The sequence below is a fragment of the Oreochromis niloticus genome, linkage group LG9 (assembly GCF_001858045.2).
Source record: "Oreochromis niloticus isolate F11D_XX linkage group LG9, O_niloticus_UMD_NMBU, whole genome shotgun sequence".
Taxonomy (NCBI): Eukaryota; Metazoa; Chordata; class Actinopteri; order Cichliformes; family Cichlidae; genus Oreochromis; species Oreochromis niloticus.
In genome coordinates, this window is record NC_031974.2 from 21068358 (window position 1) to 21091320 (window position 22963).

At 41.5% G+C, this 22963-nt stretch overlaps 1 protein-coding gene across 5 annotated transcripts in view; it reads left to right on the top strand.

Moving 5' to 3' along the window:
* Positions 1 to 22963, top strand: part of sema5a (sema domain, seven thrombospondin repeats (type 1 and type 1-like), transmembrane domain (TM) and short cytoplasmic domain, (semaphorin) 5A) — a 140738-nt gene that overhangs the window by 67825 nt on the left and 49950 nt on the right. For all 5 annotated transcript variants that reach the window (XR_269493.4, XR_002063341.2, XM_025910406.1 and 2 more), the window contains 7 exons: positions 1917 to 2015; positions 6227 to 6440; positions 7740 to 8025; positions 10344 to 10479; positions 16400 to 16604; positions 20193 to 20400; positions 22122 to 22239. Coding sequence is in view for 3 of the 5 variants with exons in the window: in XM_025910406.1 (XP_025766191.1) it covers positions 1917 to 2015; positions 6227 to 6440; positions 7740 to 8025; positions 10344 to 10479; positions 16400 to 16604; positions 20193 to 20400; positions 22122 to 22239 (1266 nt within the window). In the remaining 2 variants the exon portion in view is untranslated. The remainder of the gene's footprint in view (positions 1 to 1916; positions 2016 to 6226; positions 6441 to 7739; positions 8026 to 10343; positions 10480 to 16399; positions 16605 to 20192; positions 20401 to 22121; positions 22240 to 22963) is intronic.

Consider the following 22963-nt stretch of genomic DNA (forward strand, 5'->3'; position numbering starts at 1 on the left):
TTGTAGGTGAACTGCCCAGCCCTGATCTGTGTGTGTGTGTGTGTGTGTGTGTGTGTGTGTGTGTGTGTGTGTGTGTGTGTGTGTGTGTGTGTGTGTGTGTGTGTGTGTGTGCGCGCACTACTGTGTATTTATCCTCCTGTGAAAGGTGGTTAGGGACCCATAATAGGCATGCACTGGCTGGCCAGCACAAGATAGCTGTTGTGAATTACAGACCAAAGCTACCTCAGTCCTTGAGAGTCACTGCTGTTTGGCAAGGATGAATTGTTTTGCTCACTGTTCCCTTCTGAGGATCAGCTCCTGTGATGTACACTAAGAATAGCATTAAAAGTCTTTATTCTCCGGCAGCTGACAGGGCTTTCGATGGTTTATTACCTAGCTCAATGCGGAGCAATATACCATCGCTTAAGCTATTACACAGACACCGTCCCTGTGCTTTGAGTGAATTTACAAGTGATTGTTTGGGGGGGGTTTTCTTAATGCACGCATCCGCTCTTCTTTTGTGTATTTGATTTATTCCAGCTGGGAAAAGAAAGGAGACTTAAATTGACTTGACAGGACTTGATTGCGGCTTCTGTTTTGTTTTATAATGTGAGAGCCAAGCGCAGCAGTCTCTGTATTACAGTATGGACGCAGAACATTTGTCAGGAAGTTTTCATAAACAAGTCAAGACTGTGAGGCTGGGCAAATATTAAATATGCTGGTATTTACTCTAGAAACAAACTGCAGCGAAGGATTGAATTATACAGGCCCCTTCACAACCCACGCCTGTTCCTCCACCCACACGTGCGCATGCGGGTATACAGTGCGTAACGAGCTGCACAAACAGCACAGATATATAGGCACGCATGACATTAGGTGCGACTGCTCGTACACGCGAATAAACACATACACACATACTTAGCACCAGGAAACGAGTTGTTTTACGAGTCAGCCTTCATCTTGATAGGGGGAAATAAAAGTCCTTACCCTCCTTCCTTCCATCCTCGCTGTGATGCCCTCCACTCCTAAATCAGACCCTCGAGAGGGGGAGTTAGGGTTGCCCTGGGCACTTCAAGTGGCTCAGACAATAGCAGATTTACAAGGTTTTAAATTTCTATGAGGGGCCTCACCAACCCAGCTATGGCCCCTTTCAGATGGAGGAGACCCTATGAGTTTATTACCTTGTCCTAGGACAAAAACAAATGCCGCTCTCTGACATGAATACTGACTCCTGCTGTAACATTTACTACAAAATGACTCCTGCTGATGGAAATCGCCAGAAAGGCTTTGTGGAAGCCGGACCGTTATATTCAGAGTTCATGACTTTCAACGACAATCATTCTTTCAATCAATCACTCAATGCATCGGTCCCACTTTATTTGTGCGCTTTTAACCAAGTGCTGAGTGGTTTTGTTAGAAACCCGGGCCAAAACCTCAGAGGAGGACTGAGCCAAGAAAGGAGCTATGAACATGTACTTCACCATAATTTAGGGGAAGGTAGTTTGAATTGATTAATGTAGAGAGCTGGCTAAAAGAAAGGATGATTAAATAGAGTGTATGAGAGTCTACACTTTATATTTCACTTTTTGACCAATCAACAGAGACAAAGCTATTTTCTAAACCAATCCTGAGTGATACTCTCCCACAGCCGTTACATTTATCTGTTCTTCACTTTATTCAGATCCCTCTCCAAATCCAGCCCCTGTTGAATTAAGATGTGACTTGGCTAAACCATGTGGGCATTAGCCTTGATTTGACTCTGTCTAGCTTGCCCACGTTTCAGAGTAGGCCTCCCGTGGTTGCAGGTGTTTTTCTCATTTATTGGCATAAAGTGTAATTTTGTCTCTGCCTGATGCTGTTGCTTGTCAGTGGATAGATAATGGCACTGCTGCTAACTGCTAACTCCGATATGTGTGTTTGCTGGTGTGTTTCCACAGGAGGAGTGCCAGAACTACATCAGGGTGCTACTGGTAAATGGGAACAGGCTGTTTACATGTGGAACCAATGCCTTCACCCCCATCTGCACCAACCGAACGGTATGAACAATGCCAGAATTTGTCTTGGCTTCTACAACGCTGTGTTATTTTGACCTTAACTTTCACACAGAGTCTTATCATTTATATCACTTATATCATTTATATCTACTATATCCCTGATAGTGTTAATTCAAGTGAAGTTGTTATATTATTAATATGTTACGTTAATCCTTCAAGAGTGATAGTCTGCTAGTATTTTTGCTCGTCACCTATTTTTTCAGTTTTATATTACACTGGTAGTGAGTATTACGACATAACACATACACGCGCCTGCAAAAGAAAAGATTAATTCATGTGGAATAAAATGTAGTCTTTTCAGTGTTGCTACGTCTTCATGCAATAATATCAGAGGGCTGTTGTTCAATAAGCTAGCAGTCCATCCATCCATTCATCCATTTTCTGCTGGGTTCAAGGGGAGCAGCAGTCTAACCAGAGATGTCTAGGCTTCCTTCTCCCCTCCTCCAGCTCTTACAAAGCAATACCAATGTGTTGCCAAGTTAGCTGAGAGATGTAATCTGAAGGATTTTCATTTTTCATTCTGAATGTCACTTTTCTCCTTTCCTTAAGTTTAAGACTGAGCCCAGCCAGCCTTTGGAGGAAGCCACCGCTTGTGTTCCCGATCTTGTTCTTTCAGTTATTCCCCACAGCTCATGGGTTCATAGGTAAAAGTGACAATGTAGATCCAATGTAGTTCATGCCTGTGGATTGGATGGTGGTTAAAAGAAAGAGGTCTTAGTGGTCCAATAAGATGCCTTGGTTAGATCATAGCTTTGGTAAGTCTTACGCAACAAAGACTCTTCTAGATGAATGTCTCGGGTTTTTATTACTCCTCCAGCCTGCTTATGGAAATCTTTGTCTATCCTTTTTATATACCCCGTCTTTAGGTACTAGGCTAGCCTGCATTTTGAAAAATCATACCAAAAAGGGATATTGGGTTTGTTAAAATGTGATACCAAGGGGTCTTGATGAAGCATCATTAGCTGTACAATTATATTTGTGAGTAGGTATGTCTCACTTTCATGTTGAGTTTCGAGTTGCCAGTTTAGTTGTTCTCTCGAGCATCCCTGAAAGTCGTTGTTTTTTAATAAGCCTGCAAATATTCAAAATATTAAGACTGATTGATTGGTGGATGTCGTCAGAAAGAAAGGTCAAGGTTGATAAACACATTTAATCAAGGTATGATTGAGATCTTAATATCACAGGATTCTCTGTACAAGCTCCTGTGGCTTTTCTTGCCTCCTGTTTTGCACTCTGGGATGTAGACTAATTACAAAATAAATCTTATTAAGCTCTCTTATTTTGGATGTCGTGTTACCTCAGACTTGTTAAGCATCGTAATCAAAACATTGCCTTAAGCTCATTACTCCTGAAAATCATGGTGCTGGCCTGCAAGTAAACAGACTCCCTGTCTCATCTGTTCTGCTTTGTCCTTCTTCATGAGTCACGGCAATTACTTTGCACCTTTCTAGCACATCACATTGTCTTTTCGTCTTCTATATTTCTTTCTAGCGTGACGCAAGGTTTTCGCTCCTCTCTCTCTCCTCCTAACTCAAATTCCCTGCAGCTCTTAATCCCGTGTTTTAAAGGATGTTTAGCTGGACTTTTCATTTTGAATTGCTATTGTGTTTCAGCAGGCTCTTGACACAGTAGAGCAACCCAATATTTTTCTCGTGAAGTAACCACCGGTTTGCAAGTGGCTGCAGCCCTTTCACTTTTATTATAAAAGCAGCACTAATAACCATGTTTCTTGGTAACTGACGTGTCAGCTGAGAACCTTTTTTTTTGTTGGTGGTGGTGACAAATGCTCACTGATGTTAAGTATCGAGCAGCGTTTAAAATGTTAGAGTATTGTTCTTACCTTAGAACAGCAATATGCAATAGCATAGATATCTAGCTCTCGTTCTGTTGTGCGTTTAGAGGAGGAGGAGGCAGGAGCTTACTATTATGATGACATTTGTTTTTGTCCAAAAGCACTGAATCCAAAGGTCACTAGCTCATAATGACTGTTTACCGCTGTGAAAATACATATAGTTGAAATGCCATGGCATTATTATAGCAGTATTTCATCAGGCGCTGTCATATTTACCCACTGAACGTCCGTTAATGTGAAACACGAGTTGGGAACAGCAACGGCGACGGAATCACGCTCGGACAGATTTACTATCAGCTGTGGTGATGAACAGAGAATGAGGAGAATATTAATGGTTTAATAAGCGCTGGGAGACGGATGATTAAATGCTGTTAACCATTTGAGTTTTTTGACTGACTTTCTCTCTTTATTTATGTCTCTGTTTTACGTTGTTATAGTGGTCCTAGTTGGGAATAGATTAGATTATAGACTATAACTCATGCTGCAGCACAGGATGAGAAGGAGCTTCGCCTTCTGTTCATGGTTACTTGACAGATAGGCACTGGATGTGTCATATAAAGTGATATTCCCCGTGTCTCTTAGAGGATTACCGTTGACAACTCTGTCCACTAGCGCATCTTGGATCAGACATAGGGCTCGCGGCTAGACTTCTTGCTATAGTGGGTAGTTTAAAATTCTCTCAACGGCTTCTCAGTAGCACCATACACAGCATCCCGCTGGCACTCGCAGTGATCTGTCTTCCACTGTGAGCTGTCTCTTTCTGCATCGTCTCTATCAGGAGCATTCAGAGTCACTTCAGCGCCCTGTTCTCGCAGCTGCCGGGTCCACCATAGAGACAACTGTCACTTCACTTCCTCAAAATGCGACGGATGCACTGCGTTCTATTTATCACTGCTGCTCTTGGTTTTCTAAATGGCCCGATTGACCTCACAATGACTATTCCGGCCCACAGAACGAGTCCAGTCAATAGGAGGCTTTCATCTCGGCCTGGCAGAGATTAGACAGGGCCGCTCTGTCTGTTGTGGTTTGGGCGGAACAGGGGTGGCAGGAATGAACAGAACTCTTGATCCAAATTGACCAGCTCCGGGAAATTGGCGGCAGAAGTCGGCTGGCTCGTTATGGAATAAGGGAAGGAATGCACAGATTGTTCAGCTGGTGAAAACGTGAGAAAAGCAAGGGGAGCATTTGAAGCGTTTGAGACTTTGCACTGTCACTTGGAGTGGATAGAGTCATAAATGTGGAACGAGGCTGTTTGATAGAAAAGTAATTGCAAATAGAATAATTTTAATTATCCTTTGCGCATTTCTAAACCTGAGATTAGTGCAGTCATTTTGCGTCATGCATTTTTTGTGCCCCCTCAGAACTCAGATGAACTTGGATGGGAGCACGAACCATGAGCTAATCCCCGTATACTGTGTTTACTTTTGCACCATAAAATATAATTACATCTTGGATTTAAAAATGGCATTACTACTTTTTTGGTATTCCAGGCTGTGTCTCTGAGCTATGGCCTGTGCTTCTTCTCCTTTTTTTTTGGAGGAGCAACCAGAGCAGTGTGTCAGTGCTAAGCCGGGGTCATGCTGTAAAGTATTTTTAAAAAAGCGGGGAGTTGGATTTGGCTTCATATTCAAAGGCAATATGCAACAGAAGACTGCATCTCACATCAAGCCTCTTTTTGAGCTCAGAAGGGCTTCTTAAAGTTGTGGTATAACAGCGCTACAGCCAGAAAAACAGCTGCTTGTCCTGTAGAGACATCAGAAACCAAACCAACTAAACAATGCTGCCAAGAGTAACTTGATTTAAGAAGCCTGTTTAGGAATTTTATTGGTTTTATAACAGGTGGTTTCTTAACATTGGACTTGAAACAGCTGCTGTGTTGCTGTGTTTTACGTTGCTAATGATTCTAAATGTGTTCTTGCTGCTCCTGAAGGTTTTGCTCGAATAGATCTATGTGTGTGTTTCTCAGTAGATGTAAACCAAACAAAACATAATGAGAGGAAGTATTTTTTTCCATTTTTTTCAGTTTGTAGCATTTGCATATTGGCAGGAACAAACAAAACATTACCAGACTCCTCCAGTTTGAATTTCAATGCTGCCCTTTGATACTATGTCCTATATTTTTATGCAGGTTTTCAAAAAATAATCATTTGTGTGAAGAAAACAACTCTTATTCCCACGAGTGTTTCTTTTCATTGCTTTGGCTTAACTCATGGGATACTCATGCTAACAATCAAAATAAGCTTCTTTTAGTAGTACGTATGGAGCGTCTGTTTCCAGCCACTCGCTGTTTGTTTCCTCTTTAGTCTCCTCGCCTTCATTGTCTTCTCTCTCTGTGTTGCAGTTGACTAATCTGACAGAGATCCACGATCAGATTAGCGGAATGGCTCGGTGTCCCTACAATCCCCTCCACAACTCCACCGCCCTCATCACCTCCAGCGGGGAGCTGTACGCCGCCACTGCCATGGACTTCTCTGGGCGAGACCCCGCCATTTACCGCAGCCTGGGCGGCTTGCCACCGCTGCGCACTGCCCAGTACAACTCCAAGTGGCTCAACGGTGGGGAGCTGCCAAAGTTCAAATGAATGCTACATTTTATGCAAATCTATGTAAAAAGTTGTTACATAAAGATAAATGGCCATTTCGAATGGAGAGAAACACAACGGGAGGATTTGCTTTCTTTTTTGCTTTCTCCCCGCGCAGCTATCGAACATTAGCACTGCAGCTGCCGGGGCTTCAATTTGTGACTTCGAGGATGCTTGAGCTTGGCAGATGCTTATGTAGCATGGGAGTTGGAATCTGTCTCTGTTGAAAGATTATCTTCCACCTTAAATGTGCTGCGCAATGCTGTGTGGCGAATGGTGAGAAAAGAAGATCCTCCCCTCATAATTGTTCTGCTGCATTTCACCTTAAAAAACAATTAATTCTTAACTTACTAAGCAACTAGAAAATCTTTATATTTACCGTCTAGGTGGGGCATAAAATTGTGAATTCATCCAAAAAATAAAAAAAATAAAAAATCAATGTCTTTTCCCCTGAACGTTCAGGCTGACTTCAAGCAGAGACCTCCTCAGTGCAGACTGGGCGACTTCAGAGTGCTTAAGGTGTCCAGCCTACAGAGGAGCAGGTCAATCACTATCTTGTCAGCAAGTGACTTTTATCTGATTCACATTTAAGTTAAATTGAAAAAATAAATTAAAAACTACCACATACATTGCTTGGCAGCAACCTTCTGGGAGATGGTTTAATAACTAATTTTATGGCGAATTGATTTTTTTCCACACTGCCCTCCAAAGGTGCAGAGGAGAAAAGAGTTGAAACGAGGAGGTGCTGGGGAGGGGGTAACTTTCATTTAAACCTGAATTAAATCACTGTCAGTGAGAATAAAGTGTGCGGTTTAAATCCAATAATGTCATACATAAAGATGAACGCTGTAGCCGTGACAGTGTCGTGGAGGTCGTGCGTTTCAGATAGGGTGAAGCTATTACGCTACACCTGTTTTGGTCATTTCTCATCCTAACCTTTAGGTTTGGGGAGTGAAAAATGAGTTTTCTTATTACAACACAACGCCATTAATAACATAGCCTGTAGTTATTAATCCTGATCACCTGCTGTTGTGTGGGCTGAGTGCTCGCACACACTGCGAGTCAATCAGTCATAGCACATACCCCGTTCGCTCTCCCACTCCGTCTTACTCCCACAACCTTAAATAGTTTTCTTTCTGTATTTTTTCTCCTTTTCTCTGCACTTTATCTTTCTTTTGGCATCCTTCAATTTTTCTTTCTATGTCTTCTTTCTCTTTCTGACATGCCGCCTCCCGTTCATTCCCCTCCTCTCTTGTAACCTTTGCTTCAACAGAGCCGAATTTTGTCTCATCCTACGATATTGGCAACTTCACATACTTCTTCTTCCGGGAAAATGCAGTGGAGCACGACTGTGGTCGGACGGTGTTTTCCCGCGCCGGGCGCGTGTGTAAGAATGACATCGGTGGCCGCTTCCTCCTGGAGGACACGTGGACAACCTTCATGAAGGCCAGGCTGAACTGCTCAAGACCAGGAGAAATCCCCTTCAACTACAACGAGCTGCAGGGAACTTTCTACTTGCCTGAGCTGGAGCTGCTCTATGGCATTTTTACTACTAATGTGTGAGTGACATAAAACTTAATATTTATTGTTCCATCCACAGAAAATTAGCAAAACCCAGATATTTTGGCTACTGTCGCTATACCTCAAGCTTTCTGATCTCATGTGGCAAGTATCATGTGGCTAATGCTAGCTACCTGACTAGACATCCTCCTCCTGCTAAGAACCTGTGTCCCCCATTGGCATTGCCTAATCCATACCAGAAACACGCCAAAAGGCCTCTTCCTGTCCCTTCCTTTCACAATAAAAGTCTGTTACGTCTATATTGAGACTGCAATAACTTAAAATGATGACATGGTAGTACCTATACCTCTGTGGTTTCCCTCAGGGCACCTTGGCTTCCTTGCACAGTCCAAAGACATGCATAAAGTTAGGTTACTTGGTGATTCTAAATTGGCCATAGGTATGAGCATAAGTGGTTGCCGGTCTCAGTATTAGACCTGCGACAGACTCGTGACCTGCCTAGGGTGTACCCTTACCCTATGCCTGCTGGGATAGGCTCCAACTCTCTGCTGCTCTAATAAGGATAAGGCGGAAAAGAATGGATTTATGGATGAAGGGATAGTCTTAGTTTAGTGAATATGGTAAAGTAAAATTCAACATATTTTTTTGGCTTTAATTCATAACATTTTGCATATAAGAAACAAAAATGCTGGCACGCACGTAGTGGAGGATCACTGCCATTGAAGTCAGATGAAAGAAGAGTTCTTTGTAGAAACAAGAAAAATGTAACACGTGCGTTACTTTACAACACTGATATTGATGCCAGGTAACAGTAGTTCAGTGATTTTCATCGGACAGCAGCAAGAAAATGATTTTTAAAACTCTGTAGCTGTACATATATTGTTGTACAAGTTTAAAAAAAAAAAAAAAGTTCAGGTTTCTGTGTGCAGATCAGATGCTGACTTACTAAACTTTTTACTGTGTGCTGCCAACAAAACACACTTTAAGTATACTTTTAAAAAGGCAAGTGAAAGTCTGGAACGACTTGATTTGAGAACTACTTCTAGTGTCAGACTGAATTTTCCAGCAAAAAAGAAAAATCAGAAACCTAGAAAAGTGATCTTAAAAATGTTTCTTCAAATTTGTTTGTTTGTTTGTTTCAAATCATTCACAAATTGTTCATTTTAATTTATTTTCCTTGGTCTTTGACATCATGACTACTCGGAATAATTCAGTTGTTTATTCAGTATTTATTAGGTTATTCTTTTAAAATATTATATTTTTGTTTTAATGTTTTTCACATTAATATTAGTTCACTTTAAATGGCAAATTCTGTATGAACATGCTATTAAATTTGGTTATACATATAGCTGGTTCACAGTCAAGGTATTTTAAATTTGAAGGTAAAGATCTTACAATATAATAGAGGACAAAACAGGACATATCTTTGTTATATTTTATGCAGTAAGTGTATATAATTGAGTGTTGTATAACCATATTATTGTCTAGAAATTGTCATCCTTATAGCCCAAGTTATCTACAAAGAGGGCTGCAAATTGCAGCAGCTATCTCCCATTTATTCCCCACAAAAGAAGCTTATCATCTCGCTCCACACTGTATTAGGTATATGGGAGTATAATGAAAACTATTATTTTTTTGTTGTCGTAAACATCAAAACCCTTTCCCTCTTTTTGTCTCGCCATCTTTCTTTCTTTCTCCTACCTCGCTCATACACACAAACACACCTGTGCGCCCACACGTGCACACACAGGCCATTATTAAAAGCTGAGTAATCAATTCTTTATGGTCAGTGCCTTCACATTGCTGAAAAAGAAGTCTTTTGAAGGGTATTGGAAACATTTCCCCCTGCAGGCACAGAGTTTAATGAACAGCTGCACTGGATTATAATTCACACCGCCCAACTCTCACTGTTTGAGTTGAGAGTTAATACTCTCATTCTTTACTTTCTCGTCCGAGGGAGGAGACCGGTACTTGTTGAAACTGACAGCTTAAAAAGTCAAAGCTGTATTTCAAGCATGAGATCTGTACAGTTAATCAGACAAGGCGAACAGCTTAATTGTGTCCCATTGCTGGATTTATATTCCAATAATGACCATCACTTACCCCGGCGTCTGCGTCTGTCTGTCTGTCAGTGTTTGATTTGTGTTGTTTGTGAGCAGTGCAGACATAAAGAGGTCAGCTTTACAAATACCAAGAAATGCTGAACAGATTTCTGCTTGCAGTATAGTGCCCCTTTTTTGATTTTGGTTATTCTAACACTTACTTCTGTTTCTCTCTGTCTCAACATTCATCCTTTCCATTCTCTCATCATCCTCTGTTGGATTCTTCCTGCCTTTTTTATCTTCCTGACATTCAGAAACAGCATTGCTGCCTCTGCAGTGTGTGCCTTCAATCTCAGTGCCATATCACAGGCTTTCAACGGGCCCTTCAAGTATCAGGAGAACTCAAGGTCGGCCTGGCTGCCCTACCCAAACCCCAACCCAGACTTTCAGGTAATGAAACTATATTTAAGTCTGTTTCTGTCATAAACAAACCACAAATGCTTAAAAAATATGTTTAATTGAGTCACAATAATGCTCTCAGCTCTGTTGAACTAAAAGCCAAAAGCATTGCAGTTATTGACTCTGCAATGGATGCTCACCCTCTGGTGAAGCACCCTCTGGAAATAGACCTCACTCACTATTCAGAGAACCCGGGTTAAACCTGGTAACCAAACTCACTAGCATGCTAACGCTTTTTTGCTAATGAGAATGCTAATTACTTCAGAAGTCATCCCAATCCAGAGCTTTCAAACTCCACCTATGTGTTACAGATAGAGTCGATCAGATTTGGGGTTTGATGTCTGCACAAAAATGCTTGTCAAGGCCAACAATATGGACCAGTGATGCATTCCTCCATGCTGCTAGCATAGTTAAAACCAGCTTTTTAAAGGATGTATGTGAGGTAAAGTTCAGATCTAGCTGCCCTTCTGTGATCATCACTGATCATTTTTTTAAGATAGGGGTCATTTAGACTCAACACCCAATCAAATGAGTCATACAGGATGTACAGCTGGGAGCACGCCCAAGGAAATATATGCATTTAGTGTGCATGCTGCATGCTGATAAATAAATGTGTGTTTGCTTTGATCGGCCTTGGTCAGAGTCCCAGGAAGCTCTTCACTCTCATTAATTTTCTCTCTCTTTCAGTCACCTCTCTCTTCTGCTCATGAGCACACACATTACGACCGCTCGTTATAAAATCCAGTGATTTTTACAATGGCACAATCATTCCTTGAAGATGTCTCATAGCCTCGTTCTGTGAACTGTGGGCCTCCTAATAAACTGTCCTTGTTTTGCACAAGTGGCACTTTATGTTTATGCTCCATCCTAAAACCCGCAGGGGCAAACCAAGCACCTTATTCTGATTTGAAGCACTCCTCCATACTGATGGCATAGCGGGAATGCTTTATTAGCAGAAGAAGTGGCTCTCAGTTGTTGCAGGCTTAGCAGATAGCGAATGAGCTAATCCACGCAGCTCTCCGCGAGGGATTCAAATCCCTCCGAGGCATGGCTACCAGTGGTGAGCAAACCCCTCGTTTCCACACATCATGGCCCTCGACCGTTTTCCCACCAACAGATGCACGAGTATTCACGATGCCTCCCATCGAGAACTAACGCAGACACATTATCTGCAGAAAAAGTGGCTGAAATGCACAAAGAGAAAAGTGCCGGGTATGATAGTATTCTAAAAAAAAACATGCACATACATATGAATTTGTAAGCTCTCACTGTCACCATGTATTCACATTTCTGCACATCAGCACCATCAAGAAAACCAGTGCTCCTTATCTGGTCACAGATGTATCCTCTTCAGCACCTTGTACATGTAGGTACATCATCGGTGGGGGGGTGCTATGCACTATAGACTTTTATACGGCTTCTTCCTCTTCCATCTCATCTTTCCACTTAAGCTCGGGCACAATGGCTGCTCCTCACCACTGGACCGATGCGCACTTTATCTAGGTTTCAGTGACATCTTCATCAAGCATTTGTCAATGTTGGAGGATTAGATTTACGAGCACAGGATTTATAGCCTGTCCTTTTTTTTTCAGCCCTTTCTACAAGCACACCTCCACACAAACACACACACACACGAATGAATGCACAAACAAACACCTACAGGAAACTTGCAGCCATGAAAGCCACTGGCCACGTACATGTCTACCGTACACAAATACGCCCTCAAAAATAAAGGGTTATAGATTGCTGCCAAATAGAGATAATTATGACTGCGAGCTCATCACTCAACACACACATACTGGTCATTGATTGAGAGCTTAATTCCCTGTCTGTCTGCAAAGAAAAGCCCCCCATTTATTTGAACCACGCGGATTGATTCTGGAGAGTTTATTCAGGCTATGAGTCATGTTCGCTGTACATTAGGAGCTAATGCCATCTATGAGTTGTATAGGTTTTCTGTCACTCTGTAATTGCTAACTGTAAAAACACATTCATTGCTAAGTTCCACATGTAGGAAAATAAACTTTAAAGTTCAACTCAAACCCAAATATAAATGTCCTTATTATGGTTGATATTTAGAGGTCAGGAAAATAAAAGTGTCAGTTTTCTTTGCCTTCCTTTGGATGTTATATATAATCATAAAACTGGCCAAAAAAATAACCAGATTTAGTTCTAACCCACATTGTTTTTAAAATACTGAATAACCTGGAAGGTTAGGGGGAAGAGAGTGGAATAGCATGCTATCAGACCGCCCCACCTGGATGGATTTCTGAGTGGCACTTATCATCCTGCCAGAGCGCAGTCCACTGGTGATGCACGAGACAGCTGATGTTGGATGGGTCCTCAGCCAAATAATGGCCGTGTCCCTCACCTTGACTGTACGGAGGAAATCACAACATCCATCTCACGATTCATTCACAGATGTCATAGACCCTCACTGGTCAGCGTCTGACTTTGTCTCACTGTGGCAGAAATATAGTCACACCGACACTCTGGGATTCAGAGACACGCACACAATGCAAGGACGAACCGCAAAAGGAAACCTTACACGTGCATTGCTATTCAGGCTGCATCGTGTAGACACGCAGCACATTTTTGCCACAAGCAGGAAGTTCATTTTAGGCAGTCTGGCACATGGGCACACTCAGTGTTGCTCCTGCTTGTCCTTCAGGGCTTTAATTTCCCATTTCCTGATGTGGCGAGGGCACTGATCCATTCACCAGCGTGGGGAAGCCCTCTACGATTCTCATCTGTCAGCCCTGGGAAGGCCGGGGATTGATCTCTATAAAGTCTCTGTCATGTTGATACTGTAGCTAGTCAGCAGGAACTAATCGCCACCCAAGGTCCAGTCTCGACTAAGTAAGAAGTGAGTGTGTATAGTTATCCTGGAGCAAACATGATCCTATGTACAAAACTAAAACAGTGCCAGTCATTTGGGCTGATGCAAGTGCAGAGCAAAGCTTATTTTGCTTTTCTCTGCTTTATTAGTTAGTATAGGACTATTCTTTGTGAACTGGGCCTCAATCCACGATCCTGACCCATGCCTGGGACCTCTTTTACTGAAGAGGACATGCATGGTTAGCTTTACTCATCCAGCTCTCCCTCAGCAGGAATGGCTTCATGCCTCACCTTGTCCCTTTCAGCTTGGTGGAGAAAAGGATCTACATTTCCACTTTAAAAAGCATGAGGATCATCCTGTGAATACCAAGTGCCTCCCAAACATTGACTTTTAGAGAGCTGAGAAGCACAGCCAGGTTTTCAGTGTATAGCTTTCAGGTAATCCAATGTGTTTTCAAATAGTTTATTTACCTTTAAGAAGTACAGTTAAATCCATATATATTTGGACACTGCCACAAGTTTTTTTACCTGTTTACTGAAACATATTCCAATTATAGGTATATAATGGACATGGATATAATGTGTAGACTCTCAGCTTTCATTTGAGCGTTATCACATCCAAATTGGATGAAGAGTTTTGGAGTTTCAGCTCCTTAACATGTGCCACCCGCTTTTTAAAGGGGCCAGAGTAATTCAACATTTGGCTCAAAGGCAATTCATGGGCAAGTGTGGCCAATCCCTTCATTATGTCATTATCAGTTAAGCAGATAAAAGACCTGAAGATAATTTGAGGTGTGGTGCTTACATTTGGAAGAACATGCGGTCAAAGGAGCTCTCCATGCCGGTGAAACAAGCCATCCTTAAGCTGTGAAAACAGAAAAAAACCCTTCGAGAAATTGCTGCAATATTAAGAGTGCCAAAATCTACAGTTTGGTACATCCTGAGAAAGAAAGAAAGAACTGGTGAACTCAGCAAAGCACAAAGACCTGGATATCCAAGGAAGACAACAGTGGTGGATGATCACAGAATCATTTCCTTGATGATAAGAAACCTTTTCACAAAGAGTGAACAACACTCTCCAGGATGTAGGCATATCGATATCCAAGTCTACCATAAAGAGACAACTGCATGAAAGTAAATACAGAGGGTTCACTGTAAGGTGCAAGCCACTCATAAGCCTAAAGAATAGAAAGGCTAGACTGTAGTTTACTAGAAAACATCTAAAAAAGCCAACACAAGTCTGGAAAAACAATCTTTGGACAGATGAAACCAAGATCAACCTCTACCAGAATGATGTCAACATAAAAGTATGGAGAAGGCGTGGAACAGCTCATGATCCAAAGTACATCACATCAGAGGCAGTGTGATGGCTTGGGCGTGCACGGCCGCCAGTGGCACTGGGACACTAGTGTTTATTGATGATGTGACACAGGACAGAAGCAGCCAAATGAACTCTGAGGTGTTCAGAGACGTACTGTCTGCTCAAATCCTGCTCAATGAAGTCAAATTGATTGGGTGGTGTTTCAAAATACAGACGCACAATGACCCAAAACATACAGTCAAAGCAACTCAGGAGTTTATTAAAGCAAAGAAGTGGAATATTTTTGAATGGCCAAGTCAGTCACCTGATCTTAACCCAGCTGAGCATGCACTTCACTTGTTAAAGACTAAACTTTGGACAGAAAGGCCCACAAACACAGCAACTGAAAGACACTGCAGTAAAGGCCTGGCAGAGCAGTAAAAAGGAGGAATGTCCATGAGCTCAAGACTTCAGGCTGTCATTGTCAGCAAAGAGTTTTCAACCAAGTATTAGAAATTAACAACTTTGAGCCACTGAAATGAAGGGATTGTGTTAAAAATGCTTTAGTTCCTCACATTTTTATGCAATCTTTTTATTTTAAAAAAAGACAGCTTTAAGTCTGCACTTCAACTGCATCTGAGTTGTTTCATTTAAAATCCACTGTGGTAATGTACAGAACTAAAAGTAGAAAAAAAGTCTCTTACCAAATATTTATGGACCTAACTGTAGATACACTTTACAGTGTGTTTAAAATCTCAGTGATCACGTTACACAGTGTATATTTTTTTTTACAATAGTAGTGCACTGTGATAGTGATCGCTGGAACCATACTGAATTTGAAAAACGACGTTTCAAAATCCTAAAAATCGTTTCAGTAACATCCAATAAAAAGATTCAGTTAACAATGCAGTTTTAAAAATGAACACACTTGGGTTTTACAATGTCCTCTAACGTGAAAAAGGAAACCATACTCCTCTTGACTCCTTAATATTTCCATCTTTAAAATCCCATTTGGAGAGAGTTCACTTTATTGAACTGTTTTTTTTTTAGTAATAGACCCTGGGAAATATGTTACATAGCAGATATTTCTTATTATAAGCCAGCGCCGCAGCACCGACTCTGCTTCAGTCGCAAGTCTCTACCGGGACTTGAGAACTCCAAGTAAACAAAGCCTGATAAAATCAAATTTATCTGTAACAATGGAATTCGCTCATTTCTGTGAGACACTTCTGTTGTTTTGACTGCAGATTTCTACAGTCCAAAAATCGTGGGTGCAAGACATTTTGAGTGCGGGGTGGGAGTTCTTTGGTTGAATGATATTGTTGCATGTTTTATTTTCAGAGTAGCAATAATGAAGACCTGAAAACTGATTTAAGAATATACTTTTGAGCTAAAGAATGACAAAATCAAGACACACTGTTATGGGGGTACCAATAAAGCTCACCAGCAATATATATGCATATGAGGAGAAGAATCTAATGAAAGAGATAACTACTTGCTCAGTCAAACATCACATTCAGACTCCTTCCATCAGCCTCGGTGTATTGACTACAAAGTCTTGAGGTTGTGAGGATAGAAAACCAGTGCAACGACTCAGCAATTGACTTTCAAGCCTTGTTCGTTTAATCATTCAATCCCTCTCTTTTCCATCTCTGGTGGTACTTCTGGACAAAAAGCTTAAGCTTATTAACTTGCCATCCCAGAGGCTTTTATTAATGAAATCAGTCAAACCTTTTTTTTTCTTCCTTTCCGACTCCCCTACCTTCTCCACAGTGCGGCACCATCGACTCCGGCGCTTACGTGAACCTGACTCAAAGAAACTTGCAGGATGCTCAGAAGTTTTTACTGATGCATGAGGTGATCCAACCCGTGGTTCCTGTGCCCTACTTCATGGAGGACAACGTCCGCTTCACTCATGTGGCAGTGGATGTGGTGCAGGGGAAAGACACGCTGTTCCACATCATATATTTGGCCACAGGTAGGTCTTTAAGATTGCATCTACATATTTCTTTTTCATGCACATTGATTTCAATGTGTGACATATTAAAGGGTCTAAAAATAAATTTTCTCTATTAGCTTCTTGTTATGAGGAACACTATCCTACATTATTTATTTAAAGTGGGCAAAATTAGAGCTAAGTTTGTCTTAATTCATAAAAAAGGGCCATTATTTTTCAAATGTTAGCTTTAATTGTTACTTCGACAGCCATGAATATTGGTTGTCACAGTAAAATACTTAAAATTATACTCTCATAATTGAAGTGCACTCTGTACGAGAAAAAAAGGGGACTGTGTGAAGACAAATGAAACCAATCTATCAGTATGATTATCATGTAGACGCCAAAGCTCTGTCTCTGACATGGGTTTAAATCACTTTTTTACCTCCATATGTTCTCCATATGCAATGACGCAACATAAACTATTATGCGGGCAGGCTCACCGCATGTCACTCCCATGCAATCCCTCATGAAGAGATCATAAATACCATGAAACAACCGACAGCGATGCATCAAAAGCAGACAGATGGATAATTAATAACACACACACATTCAGCCCTTGCACGTTTACCCAGTCTGACGTGCGTGGTGCCGTCTGCTTATCAGTCCACTGTTTGATCATAATGGCGTGACAATATGTGATGTTAGACTTGGCAAGGTGGGGGAAACGGTATCAGCAAGACACCAGATAGGCACCAGGGTGTCTGTATTATGATATAACACACATACGTGGATTATGAACAGGTGTACTGAGCAGAATTTGAATGTAGTGACCCACTTCACTGTGCTAATGTACCATAAGCCCACTGGGAAATGTCAACATGATCTTCCTGTTGTAGCGTCAGTGTTATTTTAGGATATCTCATATACAAGCATACAAGCTCTTTTTCTCCCTCTTACTTACACACACACGAAGACACACACACACACACACACACACACAACCTGTTCCAGTTCGCTGCCTCCGTGCTTGGCATCTCCCTCAAAAACTCCCCTCTCATTGTTTGCATGGGGCTGTGATCAATGTAGCATTGGACCAGAGTTGCCCACACTGCAAGTTCCCTAGACACTAACCAGACGCTAATGAAAACATCTGAAATGCTGCCAAGGCCACTGGCTAGCACACATACTGTACCTAATCACATGCTATTATTAACGCCTAAACACACCCCACTGATTGGGGCCATTGTGGAAAAGCTTCTAGCTTCAACTAGGGGTCCAAAGATGTGAAGGTGTGGGGGTTTTCAATTTGAACATGTGGCAAGCAGTCACCTTGTTTTTCAGCCCTCATTAGGAATTTCTGCCCCGAAGCAGTATTTATTTTCTTTCCATTAACGTGAACAGAATTCAGTTAAAAACAAAAGACTTTTAAATTCGTTGTTCACTGCAGTGCTAAACTTTTAACCAAGTAAATCCTTTAAGAGAAAAAAACAATGCTTTTCTGACTCATAAAGCATTTGTGATTAAAACTTTAGCTAATTAGTCATTAGCAAAAGTAATTAGATACAGTAACTGTGACCTTAGATGTCCCCACACGGATGCATATAAAACATATCAGGTAAGACATATACATATGACTAATATAAGCTACATTTGCAACAGCACAAAAATAGAAGTAGGATTACATTAATCTTTGATTAAACAGATAATGCTGTAATTATCTATTATAATTTATCTGCTATAATTTAACTTTGAGCAAATAAGAAGTTAATGATTTTGATTAAATATGAATCCAGTGATCTGAAATCATCGCTTATTAAACTTCAACATACAGTCACAACGTTTTTCTAAAACACGCGTGCACAATAAAATTATCTTGGATTTAAAAATAGAAAACGTTTTTTTTTACTAATTTAAAAGTACAGGGTAAGAATAACACCTATGCCCATATAGTAGCTGCCTACACATCATAAATAGTATAATATGAAGGATGATAAATAGTGATACTACTAATTAATACTATTTTCTCTTATGGCATACATGTTATTATGTGTCACGCTTGTGGATCAGTCTACCTAATGACTGCTGGCCTGCTAAGACTTTTAAAACTTATTTTACTTTTCATATATTTAATGGCATGTTCATTGAATTATTCCTTTACATGGTTAATCCTCTTTTATTATATTTATGTATCTATTTGTTCACTTTAGTTTCCTTTGTAGTTACCTTACATCTTTTTTTATCTATCAGGTGGGTGTCGATATCTAGGTGGGGTTGTAGGGACGGAGGGGGTTATGAGAGGAATGAGTGAAAAGGGTGTTTGTGTGTTACTGTGTTTTTTTTTTTTATTTTCTGCTTTTAATGTGTACAGAAACCTGAGTTGCATCTTTGTTTTATGAGAAATACTTTGAAAATAAAGTTTTGATTGATTGATTTATACTATATAAGATGAGTGAGTAGCTATCTATTAGCTAGCTAGCTAGCTAGATTAGCTTAATGTTAGCCACAATTAGCTAACAAGTAAAGCTCCCTACCTAAGCTACTTTTTGCTGCTCCGGTATTCAAAGGGGTCTCCACAGTGGGTAGCAGCCCAGTATGTTTGATTTGGTAGATTTTTTAAAATCTTTCCTGATGTAACCCCAAAGGAGTTTGTGTCTCCTCCCAGAGTCAAACTGTGGATTGTTTGCTTGCTAATGCATAAGCCACTGCACTATGGAGCCACTCCTTATCCTCTATCTAATCAACTAAATTCAGCTCATGTTTCTGGTTCCAACCCAGAACTCCATCCCTTTAATGTCTCTGCAAAGGTAGTAACTCTAAGACCCGTATATTTATGGACTACAGGCAGACTGGACTAATATCTGGCATCCAAAACAAGCAAGCAGGCCAACTCCCACATACCAAAGTAATGTAGCCTTACTGGGATTCTACACTTCTTGCTACTTTCAGAACTAATTGCTCCCTTGCCCTTACTGCTGGGGGCAAAACTTAACTTCTGCATCCCCTGCCTTAAAAACATCTATTAGCATGTCGCACGTCTTCCTTAGGCATCACTGTGCACCTAATTATTTTTTCTTCACCCAGGGGGTTGCATGTATAATAGATGATATTTGTTTTAACTCTCTCCAAAGAAAATGTGTCCCTAACCTTATCCCTTGGGGCCCGCCTTTACAGAAAATAAGGGTCGGGACACATTCACAGTGACATGGATTTACACACTCCTCTCTCTCAAAGCTACAAAGAGGCTTTATCCCCTGGAATATCCCCTCAAAGCAAAGTAGGCCAGAAATCATGGATTCAGGTGCCATATCAATTCCCTGGTTGCATCGACAGTGCTGCATGTTGATGGCATAACAAAGCTCGGCACACCAGCCATCGCCATTCTTTTTGACAGTATTATTTCACAGCCGCTGTGTTAGGAAGTGATTGTTATTTGTGTGCGCTCGCACCCTGAGTTCACATCCAGCAAATATGTGTTGTTGTTGTTTACCCTCCTCAAACTCCTCTATTGTTACCATGGCTCTCCTTTTGCTCTTTCCTCCATTACTCTTTACCTTTTCTTGTTCCGAAAATGACCCTCCTTCCTCTTTGTGGCCAAATCTTCACCTCAACTCTGTCTCTCTCTTCTAGATTACGGTACTATCAAAAAAGTGCTTTCCCCGCTCAACCAGTCTACAGGGAGCTGCCTTTTAGAAGAGATCGAGCTGTTCCCTCCCAGGAAGAGGCAGCACATCCGGAGCCTGCTGATCCTGCACAGCCGCAGCGAGCTATACGTGGGTGTGAGAGACCAGGTCATCAAGATCCCACTCAAGAGATGCAGCTACCACAAGAGCAGAGAGTGAGTACATGTGCAAAGAAACCAACAAACCAACACCGTTAATCTTAGTTGAAATGGTCAAAAAAAGCAAATGTGCTTACAACGAAGTTTTAAAGCTCCCTCTTTCACGAGATGCTCTTTATCTGAGGGAGCCAGGCCTTTGTGTTGATCAGGGGCCTTTGGTGAGATTAAAAATCCTCTAAATCAGCTTTGTCTGAGCCACTGGAGGTGCCCACGGCTGCCCTGTCTCGCTGTCGTTCATTGTCATTGACCCGCCCACAAAACCACATGTTTTCTGCCTCGTGCACAGTCCTGCAGCGACCGTGTGCGTGTGTTCATCAGATATATTGAGTTTCTGTCTGTCTGGAAGAAGCTCCATCAAGGTATAAATATTGGCAAAGAAAACCAGAGACAGAGGCCGGGGTGTGAAGACTCACTAAGATTGGGATCCCATCCATCATCGCACACAGGAAAGGAATCACACCTGCATACCTTATCTCTCGCACAATGAGCTGTTATTGGAATACACAAAAGACTTAAGGCTTCATATTACAGCTGTGGCTCTGTGATATATGCTGCAGCCATAATGGCACTTCATCACATCGCTGATGCTTTTTTCCCCTTTGTTGTTTTTTTTTTAAAGAGAGAATTCAGAACAGAAAAAAACAGATAAAAGTAATAAAATCTTGGACACGGACTGGCAGCTACAGGGAGTGTTTCTGGGATCATCACTGACATTTCTTTGAGGTTTGCCTATTTGAAATATTAGACGGCTGTCTCCGTCTTTTGCTGTGTGGCTCACCGATGGGAGGTGTGCGATCTGTACAGCCCTTAAGGGCCCATGAAAGACAGGTACTGACGTGTTACTTCTCCCTTTCATTTTGTTCTCCTGTCTTTGGCCCTGATATTTCGTCTGGACACCTACAGTCACCCAAACATTATGTCAGCCACTTTGTGTGTGCAGGAAAGCATGAGCCTTCGCTTTCTGCAATTTCATACAGCTAGATAGGATGTGATCATGTGTTGCTTGCATAAGCTCACTTGTTTGTGTGTGCATGCGGTTCATTGTTATGAAACCCACGGACAACTTTGTTACATTTCACTAGGGGCATGTCAGGCAGCATTGAAGCCTGCGGCTCAAAGATATGTCATTGTGCTGTCAGTGCAGACTTTTATTTATATGAAAATAGTAACATCGGGCTTTTTATTGCACTCAGCAAAACATCTGAAGCGGATACGGCAAAAACAGACCCAGTTATCTTTACTACAGCATTCTCATGTGGGAGCTGATAAGCTATTTGAGTCAGGAATGTATGTGTGCGCGTATGTGATGGCATGAATGTAATCCTGGTGTTTGACTGAAGATTACCTGAAAAATCAGTCACTAAACTGTGTTAGGAGATAATTCTAGGATGCTGATGCATTGCAATGCATGATGGTGATTTACATTCCCACTGTTAATTTTCTTGTTTTTCCTCTCTCAAACGCTCTCTATACCCCTCTCTTGTTTTTTTTTCCTGTGCCATCACTCTTTTGACACTTTCCCCACCATCTTATCTCTCGCGGTTCTATATTTCCATACATCACCTATCCCGGCACCTTATCGTTTAGCTCTCCCAGTAATCTCCCTCTTCATCCTGATGTTTGATTTCATGTCAAGCAACAATGCGGAGGTGTCTGTATACATACATGACAGGTTAATAAAAGCCCATTAAATGCCCAACTTGATTCTCTCCTTTCAGAGCCTGTGTAGGAGCGAGGGACCCGTACTGCGGTTGGGATCTGCTGCTAAAGAAATGCACCACTCTGGAGGAAAGCATCAGAATGAGCCAGTGGGAGCAAAGCATCTCAAAATGCCCTGTGAGTATCATGAAGCTATTGTGTGAGGTGCACAGACTTCATTGTTGCTTACTCGCTTGGTGTTTGATTGCTTTATTTTTCTTTTTTCAGCTTTCAAACTTAACAAAAGTTGGCAGAAAACACAATTATCCTTGCTCCACCTGCAAGCTCGCTCTCTTTTTCGCATGTATTCGTTTCTTACATTAATTTGTACTCTTCCCCATTGAAAGCTACATCCTGCTCTCCAGATCTTCACAGCTCACAAGCAGTCCCTGAAACCAGCACTGTGAAACATATCCTTCCCAACAACAAAAGACATCTCAGGACTGAACAACTTGACTTTAAGGGAGCTGCATGTACCCTCAGAATGATCGAGGACGCTGCCTCAATCATTCACCTCCGACTGCTGGTTCATTAGCACAACAGCTCTTCCATTTATTTTTAACGTGCACCAGTATTGGGAGCCGTATTAGGGGGCGGTAAGCCTATCAATTTGAGCAGTGTTTCACAGACATCAGTTTCGAGCCAGTCAAGAGTGCTGTGTGGCTCTTTTATGTGGCTTTATATTCAGGGAAATATTTGGCACTCAAGCCATGGCATCTGTCAGCAGAGCTCTGGCAGAAAGCTAGCCAACACCACATCCGCATGTCCATTCAGAGAGCATACATGGACACAATTACACATGCATATATGTGCATGAATAAGCATTACCATTTCACCAACTGCAACAGTGTGTTTTCTTCTT